The sequence below is a fragment of the Gouania willdenowi genome, chromosome 21 (genome assembly GCF_900634775.1).
Source record: "Gouania willdenowi chromosome 21, fGouWil2.1, whole genome shotgun sequence".
Taxonomy (NCBI): Eukaryota; Metazoa; Chordata; class Actinopteri; order Blenniiformes; family Gobiesocidae; genus Gouania; species Gouania willdenowi.
Window position 1 is genome coordinate 31447704 of NC_041064.1, and position 14288 is coordinate 31461991.

A 14288-nucleotide genomic window follows, 5' to 3' on the forward strand; every position below is an offset into this window, starting at 1 on the left:
AAAAAGAGCCCCAGCAATGTTTGAGAAGGGGCAAAAGGAAGCTTAACGCTTATCTAGTCCTGCTCCTACTCTTCAAATCTATTTCACCAAGATACATATATATATTTAGTAAGGCTGCAACAACGAATCGATAAAAATCAATTATTAAAAGCGTTGGCAACGAAATTCATCATTGATTTATGTCACTGACCATGATGCAGAGTCGTTTGCGGTTTGAGTGTGGGAGCACCACGAGTGTTTGTGTGTGTTCAAGCAGAGTGTTTATGTGATTGTGTGTGTGCACACGTTATTGTGCGTGCACACACCACAAGTGTTTGCGTGTGTTCAAACAGAATGTTTATGTGCGGGCGCAGAGTGTTTGTGTGCGCGCGCAACACGAGTGTTTGTATGTTCGCGCACCACAAGTTTTACGTATGCGCACACCACAAGTGTTTGTGTATGTTCACGCAGAGTGTTTATGTGCGTGCCAGCGTTTGTGCGTGAGAGACACTTTTATTTCAGTTTAATCAGCTTGAGCAGGGTTTAAATGTGCTTTATAGATAAACTGTTTTGTTTGTTTTTTTAAAATCTGATTAATCGATGAATTTATTGACCGATTAATCAATTATGAAAATAATCGTCAAATATATTTGTTGTGTATATATATATATATTAGGGCTGTAACGATTAGCAGAGGGCGCTATCCAAAAGTGTTGGCGGCGGGCGGAATCTGCTACTACTTTCTTTCTGGCCGCATTCTACTCTTAAACATATTGATAAATGATTCATTACCCCTTTGGCACTGAAAGAATATCTGTAATATTACGTGAATATCTGTAAAAGTCACGTTTTTCTATTAGCTCTGTCTGCTAGCATAGCATCTCTTCTTCACTGCAAGATATCTCCATCCCAACTGACTATTATGCACTTTTGCATTGTTTACTATAGAACCAGAATTTAAATTAATAGGCTTCTTCTTCATTTGTATTATTCCTTTATTTATTTCATTCAAGATTTATTTTTAGATAAATTGCATTGTTTAGTTTATCAAGGGATTCTTTTGACAATGAAAAATAAAAGGAAAATATAAAATAAAATAAAAAGTCCAGTATTTTCCCAAAAAAAAATAAAGGAATATTTCAGTCATTTATGTACAGTCCCATTTTGTAAAAGAAATCGTGAGAGAATCGTATCGTGAACCCAGTATCATGAATCAAATCCTATCGGGAGTTGAGTGAATTGTTACATCCCTAATATATATATATATATATATATATATATATATATATATATATATATATATATATCCACACATATACACACACAACAAAATACACACAAATATAAACAAAAAAACAAGCATTCATAGTCATAGGCCTACCTAGTTACATCAACATCCACCTACACATCAGATTCTAGTCTTTGTATTTATATAATAACTTTTGCTTATAAAAAAATAATTTATGTTGTTACAACTTTTAAGTTGAATATTAAGACTGTTCCAAAGGGATATCTATGAAAGTAAATATGTGCCATCAAAGTTTTAATTCATATTTTTAAAGCTGAATTTTTTTTAGCATCAAACTCAGACTTCGAATTTTAAAGCCATCAAATTTATAGCAGGTTTTTTTTTTAATTATTATTATTCTTCCTGACACTTATTTTGAAGTTTTTTTTTTTTAATTCTATATAAAAACATTTAACATAAAATAATTCAGTGTCAAAAAATGTACCTACAAATTCAAATTCAAACTCTGATGGCACAGATTTACTTCCATAGATGCACATGCTTTTTAAAGTTGTCTGGAATGTTCTCTTTCTAAAGTTCAATTACCCCCGCAAATCATGCTCCCCTTGTCTGAATAAGGAAAGTTGGAGATGTTTTTCCTCATTTTCCTTTGGTGTCTTTAATTTTTTCGAGCCATTTTTTGTCAATATGATGTTTTTGTACTAAAAGTTTTAATTCTTTTTTGACGTCATCTTGTGGGGTTTTGGAGTCATTTTGTTTATTCATCATTTTTTATCTATGTTTTTGTTCCATTATTGTTGTTTTATAACTTTTTTTAGTCATTTTGTGTGTTGTGTGTTTCATCTTCCTTCCAAACATTGACATCATACGGCATCTTTACGACAAACAAGGAAACTTATTAGGACAGTAAATATGACTTATTGGTTCAAACTCTCTTATCTGACCTGAACCACTATAAACACTGAAGAAAAATCTATAGAATCAGACTGATATTTATTATGAATTTGTCATTTTAACCAATATTGCTGTCTTATAAGTTTTAGGGCCACCATGAGACTGCAGACATTCTCTTTGTGGTTTATATGGTGTCATCATATCATGTGGAGTTAATGGTTAAAATTGGCGTAATCGAATCGAAAGGTAGGGCTGCTCGATTATAGAAAAAATAATAATCATGATCATTTTAGTTTTAATTGAAATTATTCAAACGATTATTTGTCAACTAAAAAGTTTTTTATTTTTTGTACAAAACAATGTAAAATATATTCTTTAAACGTAAATAAAATCCTTCAAACACTAAAATCAAGTATGTTCACTTTTTCACAAAACAAAACGCTTCTTCCACGTGATCATCATCAAACCCAAAGTGTTCCCATATAAGAGAATTTGACTTGTTTACCAAGCGTTTTTACAGCGGATCTCCTGCCAAGATCCGCTGTAAAAAGACCACCAGCAACAACTTTCCTTGTGTTAGTCTGCAGGCTAGCTTTAGCTTTGAGTAGGCGGTGCGGGGGGAGGAGCTTGCATGTGCGAGCATTAAAGGTCCCATGTCATGCTATTTTTCATCCATCTTCCTTTGTTCTAAGAACCCCAAAAACATAGTATTTGATGTTTATTTTCCAGAGTTTTAGCCTCTGAAGAGTCACTTTCTGAGTAACGCTACATAAACAGGCTGATTTATGGCCTACTTATGCATATTCATGAGTGGGCGTGTCTTTAGACGGGACACTGACTCCCTCCTCCCCGCACAGTGACGTAGGGCCAGAGGACGGCCCGCCCTCCTCCCACCCACTCCGTAGCCAAGTTCATGCTGCTTTATAAACATGAGAGAGCGTGGGGGCGGGGCGTTCCCCGGTACATACATAGACTGTAGAAAATACATACATAGCACTGCTCGAAGGACACTGAAATGCTGATCTTTGATCTTTGTGGGCGTGTCTGTTTACATGTCAATCACGGCAGAGAGCTTCCTGGAGGCGCGGCTTCTCCAGCTCAGTGCTGCGTCAAATTTATCATCAAAGTGGGAACGCGTCATCAAATTGGAGCGAGGTGTTTGGGCTCACCCTGCAGTAAGAAAGGAGCAAATCACCCTCTAACTAATGATTGAGGGAATCAATGAAAAAAACACTTTAGGCATGTGTGTGAAGCCCTAAAAGCACTTTATGATGTTTAAAGCACAGAAAAGTTGATTTAGTGTAACATGGGCCCTTTAACTGCAAAGCTCAGATTTTACTACTGCTCTGCATAGTTGATGTTAAGGGTGCACAGTTAATCGAATTTTAATCATGATCACGATTTTTGGTTGCCACTATTAAATTAACCTGCTCGTTGGCAATATTTACATTTAAAATATGGGCTCTGTAATAGTGTATTTATTCATTTAGCTTTTGGTACATTTAAAATTCTTGGATTGATTTTTCAAAATTATTTTTTATTATAATTCAATTTTAAAGCTTAATTTTGCACTGTAAACTAAACACATGTTTGTTTAAAAGTAGTGCACTAAAAACACAGATTTTTTTCCCTAGTATGATAAATAATTGTGATTATAATCGTGATTAAATTATTGATCAAAATACATGTGATTATCACTTTGGCCATAATCATGCAGCACTAGTTGGTGTCGCACAAAACACTGCTCGGCCATGTATCGACCCACATTGAATGCAACACCGACCTGTATTTCACCGCCTGGTGAAACAGAGCAAGAGAGATGAACATGAGCTCAGAGGAGAAAATGGCAGACAAACTACGACAGTAGCGACACCTAATAACATAATAGCTTCTAATACTGTCAAGTATTCTGGCCCCTAGTGGTGAAATAAATGATAAATCCTTGCGTCCTTTTGTTTTTTCTAATCATTACAGTCCGGAATGTCATCAGGATCATTTAAATGAAGTTGATCAGAACCATTGACCCCTGAGGGGAAATTAGTTGCCATTAATGCTGCTCTCATACATCTTTAAAAGACATATTATAAATAACTAAAAAGGAGCAGTAGGAATAACCCAGGTCAGTACAACTTATATCAACCTTTGAAAAATTGTAGCTTACACATAAGGATGCACAATTCATCACATTTTAATTGTGATTGCAATTTTGGTTGCCACGATTAAATTAACCCTATGGTCGCCAATATTTACATTTAAAACATGAGCTCTGTCTTTTGGTCCAATTTAAATTCTTGGGTTAATTTTTTTTATTTTAATTTTAATAATTACATGTATTTTAAAGCTTAACTTTGCACTATAAACTAAGGGTGGGAACCTCTGGGTACCTCACGATACGATACACGATACAAAGCTCACAATAACGATTATCTTGCGATATGATGATACTGCGATTATCGATATATTGGTCAGAAATCAATCTACGATAATCTATGACATAAGAAAAAAAAAAGATTAAGTGAAAAAATACAATTTTATTTTATATCTCTGAAAGACAATAAATTGAAAAAGTGTCCTATGAACAGTGACACTATTTTTAGTGCAACATTTCTGTAAATAAGTGTCAACATACCAATGTAAACAAATAGTATCTCCAATAGTGCTTTCTGTAAACAAAAAATAGGGTCTTTCTTACCAGTGACACCAGTATAGTGCAATATTCCAGTAAACAACATTTATGTGAAGACGGACCTGCACATTTTTGTGAAAAAAACAGAAAAGGTTTTGGGAAAAAAGAAAAAAAAAAAAACAATATTTCGATCGTGCGAAGAAATATTGCGATATATCGCCGTATCAACATATCATCAGACTCCTACTATAAACCGTACACATAGTTTGTTTAAAAGTAGTGCAATACAAACCCAGATTTTTCCCTAATATGATAAATAATTGTGATTATATTCGTGATTACAATATTCATCAAAATAATGGTGATTAGAATTTTGGCCATAATCGTGCAGCCCTACGTACACATAAATGTTTGTGTAATTATGGTATACTTTTCTATCATCATCATTTACTTTGTTTCCTCACAGGAGTTGAAAACCAATATTTTCTGAACAAAATTATGAATATAAAAAAAAAAAAAAAACAGAATTAAAAAAAATAAATGTGGAAACCAAGGAATTCGGGGGAGAAAAATGAAATGGATTATAGGGTCGTACTCATCTGCTCTATTTAATCTGGTTTCTTATCAGTTACCCCTGATAAGCTCTGAATGTTGGTCTCATCTGATCAGTTCAATCACTTCCCAGATGAAAAGGCCACATTCCTCCTCCTTGGAAAGACGAAGCGTTTCTGGGTCACTCAGAAATGCCTCGTTTGTGTCCTGGTTTCAGCCTGACAGAGAGGAAACTGGGAATGCTGTCCTCTGGGAACGTTTACACAGAAGACATTAAATCTGGAACACTCCCTGTTACACTCACTGCTTTCACATGAGAAACTAATTCCGTTTGCCTTTCTGTTTCCTCTAACACTCCAGGTTGGACGACCTCTCTCAGTTCTGGGGTCTCAAATAAAATAAAATAAATACTTCCTCAGAAATGTTGAAGTTGATCCATATTTTAAAGTTTAAAGCTGCTGGAGACAAAACATATTATTAGATAAAGACAGTGTAGGACTCAGATCTATAAATCAACGAGTATTTGCTCAAAAAAAGTAGTACAAGGTTGAAATTGTTGCTCAAAAGTTTGTTTTTATTTCCACTGTAAACAATTGGTTTGTTGACATGTTGGAAAAGTTGTGTGCATTGCATTATGGGATGTGAAGTCCCATAAACTGATGCATAGAAGCATTTTTACTTCATTCTTACTGTAATTTCTTGTGGTCCTTTGCGAGGAGGATTGTGTTTGGCTTTGTTCTGGTTTGTTCCCAGTGCTCCCTGTAGGGCTGCACGATTTTGAAAAAAAACCTATTTGTGATTTTTCTGAAAGATATTGCGATTTTAATTCGATTTACAATTTTTTAAAATATTTTATACATTTAAATGCATATGCATTTTATTATTTTTTCCCAAATTTTGTTTTCCGCATCAATTTTTTTTTATTCCGTTTTTTTAGAAATATTGATCAATTTTTTCAGAAAATATTAGTTCCTGTGATTCCTGTGAGAAAACAAAATACCACTAATAAAAAACCCATAATTAAACAAAAATGTATGTCAAAAATAAAATTGTGGGCACTGGTCTGCTCTGATTTAGGACTCAAAGATGATTTGCATAGATTTTTACCAGGCTAGACAGTGTTTAGGTGGTGTTTGAACGGGCCACGATGAGAGTAGGAAGGACACTTCCGCATAAAAAAAACGTCCTTTCCCTCACGGTGACAGTGTTTAAACAGTGGATTCCTTTTTCATTGTTCGATTCCGTGATTCCATCAACGTGGATTTTATAGGGCCCTAGTATAGTTGTTAGCGCACTCAGAGACTTGCTGTAGCAAAAAATAAAAAAGAGATACACTCGCTGTAGCACATACAAGCTTGTGTCCTGTAACCATCTCTGATTGGCCAACAGCCCAGGAAGGCGGTTCTCAGCAATTCTGATTGGTGAACATCTATTTCACTCAAATGATAAAGAGGAAATTAAAAACCTTCAGCATCTGAGGTTACATTATCGCAGTAGTGAAAACCTTAATATCGATGTGATTAAGGTTAATCGTCCAGCATTAATTCCCTGTGATATTACTTCATTCTGAGAGATGTTCAATTTCGTGTAGACCACCAAAATAATAATCCGAGAAGTAGGGATGTAACGATTAATCGTAAGGCAGTTAAAAATCGATTCATAGGTATAACGATTCACATCGATGCTGTGAAAATTGAATCGCAGTACTTTTTTTAACCAGCAGAAGGCGCTACCCAGAAGTGTTGGCGGTGAGCGAAATCTGCTAATACTTTCTTTCTGGCCATCTTCTACTCTTAAACATATTCATAAATGATTCCTTACCCCTTTAGCACCGAAAGAATATCTGTAATACGTGAGTATCTGTAAAAGTCACGTTTTTCTATTAGCTCTGTCTGCTAGCATAGCTTCTCTTCTTCACTGCAAAATATCTGCATGCCAACCGACCACTGGGTTACCAGCGCCCTCTGCTGGTTCAAATAAATATCTGACCTAAATACAGTAAAATGACTGTTTTTTTTTTTTTTAAGTCCAATTGTTAAGGCACAAAATACATTTTCAGTTGCACTTTTAAAAAGAAAAAGAATTAAAGCCGCAAGCGGCGTCATAGGGTCCGATGAAGCGGCCGGGGGCGGTAACCCACGGTCACGTATACCTCTGTTGGGGATTTGGAAATTGGCCTGGAGTTGTAAGCATTTTCGTATAACGGCATAGTTATGGCGAAGGATTTTCCTGTGTCATGATAGGCCCCTCCCACTTTTCACAGCCTGCTCTATTTGCCATAGCAATGTGCTTCCATCTAATAAGATTCATCCGACAGTGTTTTGAAGTCAACACGACATGTCGTCTTGCCGCTAGAGCTGCTGGCGTAGGACAGCCCAAGAAGCGGCGCCCTCTGAGAGCGCAAGGCATTGAGGGTGTTTTTGGTAATCGTTTGTTGTTTGGGGCTGTACAGTCATCATGTGTATCAAATATGAAGCACTTTGAACTTTGCATCCTGGAGTTGTAAGCGTTTTCGTATAACGGCGTAGTTATGGCGAGGGATTTTCGTGTGTCATTATAGGCCCCTCCCACTGGCCATGATGGGTAATTTGGTCATCGAGCGTTGTTTATGGATGGACAATCATCGTGTGTATCAAATATGAAGCAGTTTGAACTTTGCACTCTAGAGTTATAAGCATTTTCGTATAACGGCGTAGTTAAGGCGAGGGATTTTCGTGTGTCATTATAGGCCCCTCCCACTGGCCATGATGGGTAATTTGGTCATCGAGCGTTGTTTATGGATGGACAATCATCGTGTGTATCAAATATGAAGCAGTTTGAACTTTGCATTGGAGCGGTATAAGCATTTTCCTATTACAGCGTGTTGATGGCGAAGAATTTTCCAGTGACATTTTAGGCCCCTCCCACTGACCACAGTCTGTTGTTTCTTCAATAGGAATTTGCTCCCCTCTGTGTAGGTTCATCCTACAGTGTTTTGAAGTCAACACGACATATCGTCTGTCCGCTACAGCTGCTCGTGTTGGACGACCACAGAAGCGGCGCCCTCTGAGAACGCAAGGCATTGTGGGTAAATTGGTTATCGTTTGTTGTTTAGCTCTGGACAGTGATCGTGTGTATCAAATATGAAGCAGTTTGAACTTTGGACTCTAGAGTTATAAGCGTTTTCGTATAACGGCGTAGTTATGGCGAGGGATTTTCGTGTGTCATTATAGGCCCCTCCCACTGGCCATGATGGGTAATTTGGTCATCGAGCGTTGTTTATGGATGGACAATCATCGTGTGTATCAAATATGAAGCAGTTTGAACTTTGCATTGAAGCGTTATAAGCATTTTCCTATTATAGCGTGCTGATGGCGAAGGATTCTCCCGTGTCATTATAGGCCCCTCCCACTGATCACAGCCTGTTTTTTCTTCCATAGCAATTTGCTCCCCTCTGTGTAGGTTCATCCTACAGTGTTTTGAAGTCAACACGACATATCGTCTGTCCGCTACAGCTGCTCGTGTTGGACGACCACAGAAGCGGCGCCCTCTGAGAACGCAAGGCATTGTGGGTAAATTGGTTATCGTTTGTTGTTTAGCTCTGGACAGTGATCGTGTGTATCAAATATGAAGCAGTTTGAACTTTGCACTCTAGAGTTATAAGCGTTTTCGTATAACGGCGTAGTTATGGCGAGGGATTTTCGTGTGTCATTATAGGCCCCTCCCACTGGCCATGATGGGTAATTTGGTCATCGAGCGTTGTTTATGGATGGACAATCATCGTGTGTATCAAATATGAAGCAGTTTGAACTTTGCATTGAAGCGTTATAAGCATTTTCCTATTATAGCGTGCTGATGGCGAAGGATTCTCCCGTGTCATTATAGGCCCCTCCCACTGATCACAGCCTGTTTTTTCTTCCATAGCAATTTGCTACCCTCTGTGTAGGTTCATCCTATAGTGTTTTGAAGTCAACACGACATATCGTCTGTCCGCTACAGCTGCTCGTGTTGGACGACCACAGAAGCGGCGCCCTCTGAGAACGCAAGGCATTATGGGTAAATTGGTTCTCGAGTTTTGTTTATGGCTGTACGGTCATCATGTGTATCAAATATGAAGCAGTTTGAACTTTGCATTCTAGAGTTATAAGCTTTTTCCTAGAACGGCGTCCTGTAAATGCTAACCGTGTACATGACCTTAAATGACACCGGTCGAAAACACAAGGCATGATGGGAAATGTTTCAAAGCAGTCATGACCAAGCTTGGGCACATGTCCTTTGTGTGAAATTTGAAGCTGATGGAAGTTTGTGTGTCAGAGTTATGGAGATTTGGAATTTTTTGCGTGCTAACAAAAATTAGCATTGCATTTTTGTGGCGGCGCCACGACCAAACCGTGACAGATACGAAAATTCTTTCGATATCTTTTCATCTTCAATGGGTCCTATGTGGTGTTGCCAAGTTTTAAGCGAATCGGATGAATCCCCTCAGACTAGATAGCGCAGATGCGTTTCGAGGGCGAAACGCCATTTTTGACCTTTGACCCAAGATGGCTGACTTCCTGTTTGGTTTTGGGCGGGGTCACAATGTAACTTTTTGCTCCATCTGGGGCGAAGACTACATGTGGCGATTTTCGTGCAAATCGGTCAGACCTGGCGGTCGTGTGGTTCCATCGTTTGTTTTGGCGGCTTTCGCCAGGCCTGAGGTGCGTGCAAATTTCGGTGAGTTTTCGGGCATTTTTAGGGGGTCGAATTAGCGATCAAAGGCGGGCGGGGTATAATAATAATAATAATAGGAAATAAAAGCGAAAACAATAGGTTCCTCTGTCCCATTCTGGGACATCGGACCCTAACTATTATGCAGTTTTGTATTGTTTACTATAGAACCAGAATTTAAATAATAAGCTTCTTCTTCATTTGTATTATTCCTTTATTTATTTCATTCAAGATTTATTTTTAGTTAAATTGCATTGTTTTGAATAGTTTATCAAGGGATTCTTTTGACAATGAAAAATAGTATAGTATTTTCCCAAAAAAAATAAAGGAATATTTTTCAGTCATTTATATACAGTCCCATTTTGTAAAATAAATCGTGAGAGAATCGTATCGTGAACCCAGTATCGTGAATCGAATCGTATCGGGAGTTGAGTGAATCGTTACATCCCCACTGAGATCAGTTTTTTGGGGAAAACATAAGAAATCAGTAAGAATGAAGTAAAACAGTTCTGAAAACATTTTAAGTGAGAAAGTGACCAAGTAGAATATCAACATGTGCTCATTTGATGACTTAAAACTCACAGACATTTCATTCCCACATGTCTGAGAGGCAGGGTCTCGGCGGCGTCTTTTTAGCCTCCTCAGAAGCCGTCTTAAACTTTTTGCTTGCCTCGGCCATGACCAGGAGTGAAATACGGAAAAATACTAGCAAAAGCCTTTAGCCCAATGAGTATATCCAAGCCTGTGGTCACGTGACTGCCGTAAAGTGATATGTTCTCCAGGCATTCTCCAGGTCACATGACCTTGCCAAACTTACATGGGCGGTATTTCAAGAGGGAAGCCCCGCTCGTATCATTGATACTGTCAAGCGTTGTATATTGGCCTGAGGAATCATTTATAATGACTCATATGGGTCAACTCTTTAGGTCACAAAGTCTGTGGTGTGCCTTTAAATTGCTTGTTTTAGTTAGATTCTTTCACGTGTTGATACCAGATGCAATTTTTCTATTGTTTTTATTTAAAAAACACAGGAAACTTTCATCATTCCATATCTAGACCGCACCATCTTTTCTTTAAATTTGATCGCAACTCAAAGACACTTAAACATGATTTTTTTTTTCTGTTTGACTTCAGCAAAGTGTCTTCACCACATCAGAGAAACTTTGGAACAGATTGTTGAGTTAATGTGAAACCTTGAATAAAGTCATGAAGGAAGCCTGAGGCTGAACTAAAGCTATTTTCTGTGAATGATGAAGGTGTGGATTAAAGGTCAGGGATCAGACAAACACTGGCGTACAGAGATGATGGGATTAGTTTACAGTGGGTGGCATCAGGTAATCCGACGCCTGATTGTTTTTGATAATCCTACGGCTCTGAGATTAAACTCAATGATAATGGGGTTTAATCTGAAGAGGATTCTGAAGCATTTCAAATACTAAAACAAGTTTAATATTAAAGTGTTCAATGACCAGATGAAGGGATGAGGTGATTTATTATCCTCCAGGGTAGGGCTGGGCGATATATCGAATATACTCGATATATCGCAGCTTGTAGTCTGTGCGGTGTTGAAAATGACCATACCGTTAAACTCGCGGACTTTTTTTTTTTTTTTTTTTTAAATATCTTAGTGGCATTATGCACAAAAGGTGCACTTAAATTTAATGTTGTTTTGAAATGTCATCTTAATGACAACATGCACAAAAGGGCACTATTTGTTTTTAAAATATTGTAGTGGCATTATGTACAAAAAGTGCACTTTAATTTTGTGTTTTGAAATGCCATGCGAGTTGCATCCTGCACTAATGTCTTGTTTTGAAATGTCTCTGTGACAATTTTGCACAGAACGTGCACTTTCTGTTGACAATTTTATGTTTGAGCCACTCACTGTTTAATAAATACAGTTATGTCAACTTTGACTTAGATGTGATATCCCCTTTTTTGCATGAAAGTTTAAAATTGGCATATATTAATGCAGTATGATCAAGAATGTTTTAATGTAGACATATAGAATCATCATACTGGTGTGATTTTGTGCATCAAAGTGTTAATTCAAGGGTAATGCAAAATATCGAGATATATATCGTGTATCGTGACATGGCCTAAAAATATCGCGATATTTATAAAAGGCCATATTGCCCAGCCCTACTCCAGGGATTAAAATAAATAATAAAAATCAAATGAGAGGCAGAGCTACTGATTTTAGTCTGAAAATACACACAAAATACATAAATAACTGAACAAAAATACATACAAAACAACAAAAATTGAGAAAAACACACACACACACACATTAAATATACAAGGAATAACTGCAAAAACACACAAAAAAAGATTATCGGAGGAGGGAAAGCATCTTCAGGAAATTGAAACAGCTGCTGCACAGTCTGTGACAAAAAGCCATGAAGACGTTTTTCTTTTTCAGAAACATCATTCGTTGCAGTTCTCATCTTTCCACTTAAACAGCTGCATATAAATGCTCCATAAAGTATTATTTTGTTCTTTTTATATCTATACATTTAGTCATTTTACTTTGCAGGATCTATTCTTTATCAATCTGTCAATCTGAAAAGATATTTATAAGGGTAAATAATAATTGACTTTAATTTAGTTTGACATTGATGGCTGTAATGTTTTATGAAACCTGATATTTTTTCTGCTAATGCAAAGTTTAGAAATTTTTTTTTTTTTAATTTTTTTTTTATTAAAAAAAAAAAAAAAAAAGACATTCAAAATGCAATAAAATATGTTTTTAAGACCTACGACTGTAATATATATATATATATAAAAATCATGGAGCATGAACACAGTAAGAAAAAAAAGAAGTATAGAAACACATTTTGTGGCCATACCAGCCTGTCATTGCTCGATCTTGTTAGATCTCGGAAGCTAAGCAGGTCTGGGCCTGGTTAGTAGTTGGATGGAGACCACTGAGAATTCCAGCTGCCACAGTGGGGGGCAGTCGCTCTAGTGGTATCTGCCAATGTGTCCTTGGGCAAGGGACGTCAACCACATTGCCTAGTATGAATGTAGTGTGTGAGTGAGTGTTTGTGGTGGTCGGAGGGGCTGATTTCGCAATACGGCAGCCTCGCTTCCTTCAGTCTGCCCCAGGGTAGCTGTGGCTACAATAGTAGCTTACCACCACTCAGTGTGGAGTGAAAGAAAAATGCCTTAATTCTGTAAAGTGACTAAAGTACTATATAAAATCCAATGCAGTATTATTATTTTTAAAATATTTCACACAGAGTCCAAGTGTGTGTGTGTGTATATATATATATATATATATATATATATATATATATATATATATATATATATATATACAGTTTACAGAAGGTTACTGACCTTTAATGGCTCACTTATGAACACCATTTGATTTAAAATCAACTCAAACCAACACATGATCTGTAATACGATACATAGTTCAAAGTACACACGCACACACACGCACACACACACACGCGCACACACACACGCGCACACACACACACGCGCACACACACACGCACACACACACACGCACACACACACACACACACACACACACACACACACACACGCACACACGGTATTTTGGTCTTTTTTGTGGGATTAGTGGTCCCTACCTTCCAGGCTGAAGTCCAGCAGCACATACTCGTACACGGTGTCCGTCTTCGTCTCAACCTGTGGTCTCTTCAGGGTGGAGTAGATCTTCCCGGGGCTGCTGTCCTCCGGGTCCTCCAGCTTCCTCAGACCGCAGCCCATGGCCTCCGATGCGGCAGAGCCGTGCGCTCAGCCCGCTGAGAGCTCCCGAGGGTCTGTCGCTCACTCACCCAGCCTCCGATGAGTTTTTACCACAAACTTCAGCGGGAATCATCCAACCCACCAGCAGGAATGTGTTAGACAGGTAACAACAGGGGAAAAAAGTAGAGTTTGGAGAAGAAGAGGACCGGGAGAGGAGCTCCAGGGAGGGAGCGGGTGTTCCTCTCAAAGTGAGTCCGACAGAGCAACGCTGCTGTCCCGGGAATAGAAAAAGAAGAATCCGCTCCTCCACGGAGGAAAGTTTCTCTTCACCAAAGAAGCTGGCAGTAACACTGCTTCCTGTTAGTCTTTTCAAAATAAAATTCGTTCCTTTTATCTATTTTATCCAGTGGGCGTGCACTGTCGCTGTACGTTTGTTTGTTTTTTTACTTTATCTAAACTCATTTAAATACAATACAACACAATATAATACAGAAATGAACATACAACTACAAAGGAATAGGGAGGCAATAAAAAGAACAAACAACAAAAGAATAATAAAATAATCATAAGGGATGGCTT

The 14288-nt window shown here is 37.7% G+C and overlaps 1 protein-coding gene across 1 annotated transcript in view; it reads right to left on the bottom strand.

Moving 5' to 3' along the window:
- Positions 1–14080, bottom strand: part of rftn2 (raftlin family member 2) — a 32862-nt gene extending 18782 nt beyond the window's left edge. The window contains exon 1 of the mRNA XM_028436180.1: positions 13592–14080. Within this exon, the coding sequence (XP_028291981.1) occupies positions 13592–13730 (139 nt within the window). The 5' untranslated portion in view covers positions 13731–14080. The remainder of the gene's footprint in view (positions 1–13591) is intronic.
- Between the last annotated feature and the right edge of the window lie 208 nt (positions 14081–14288).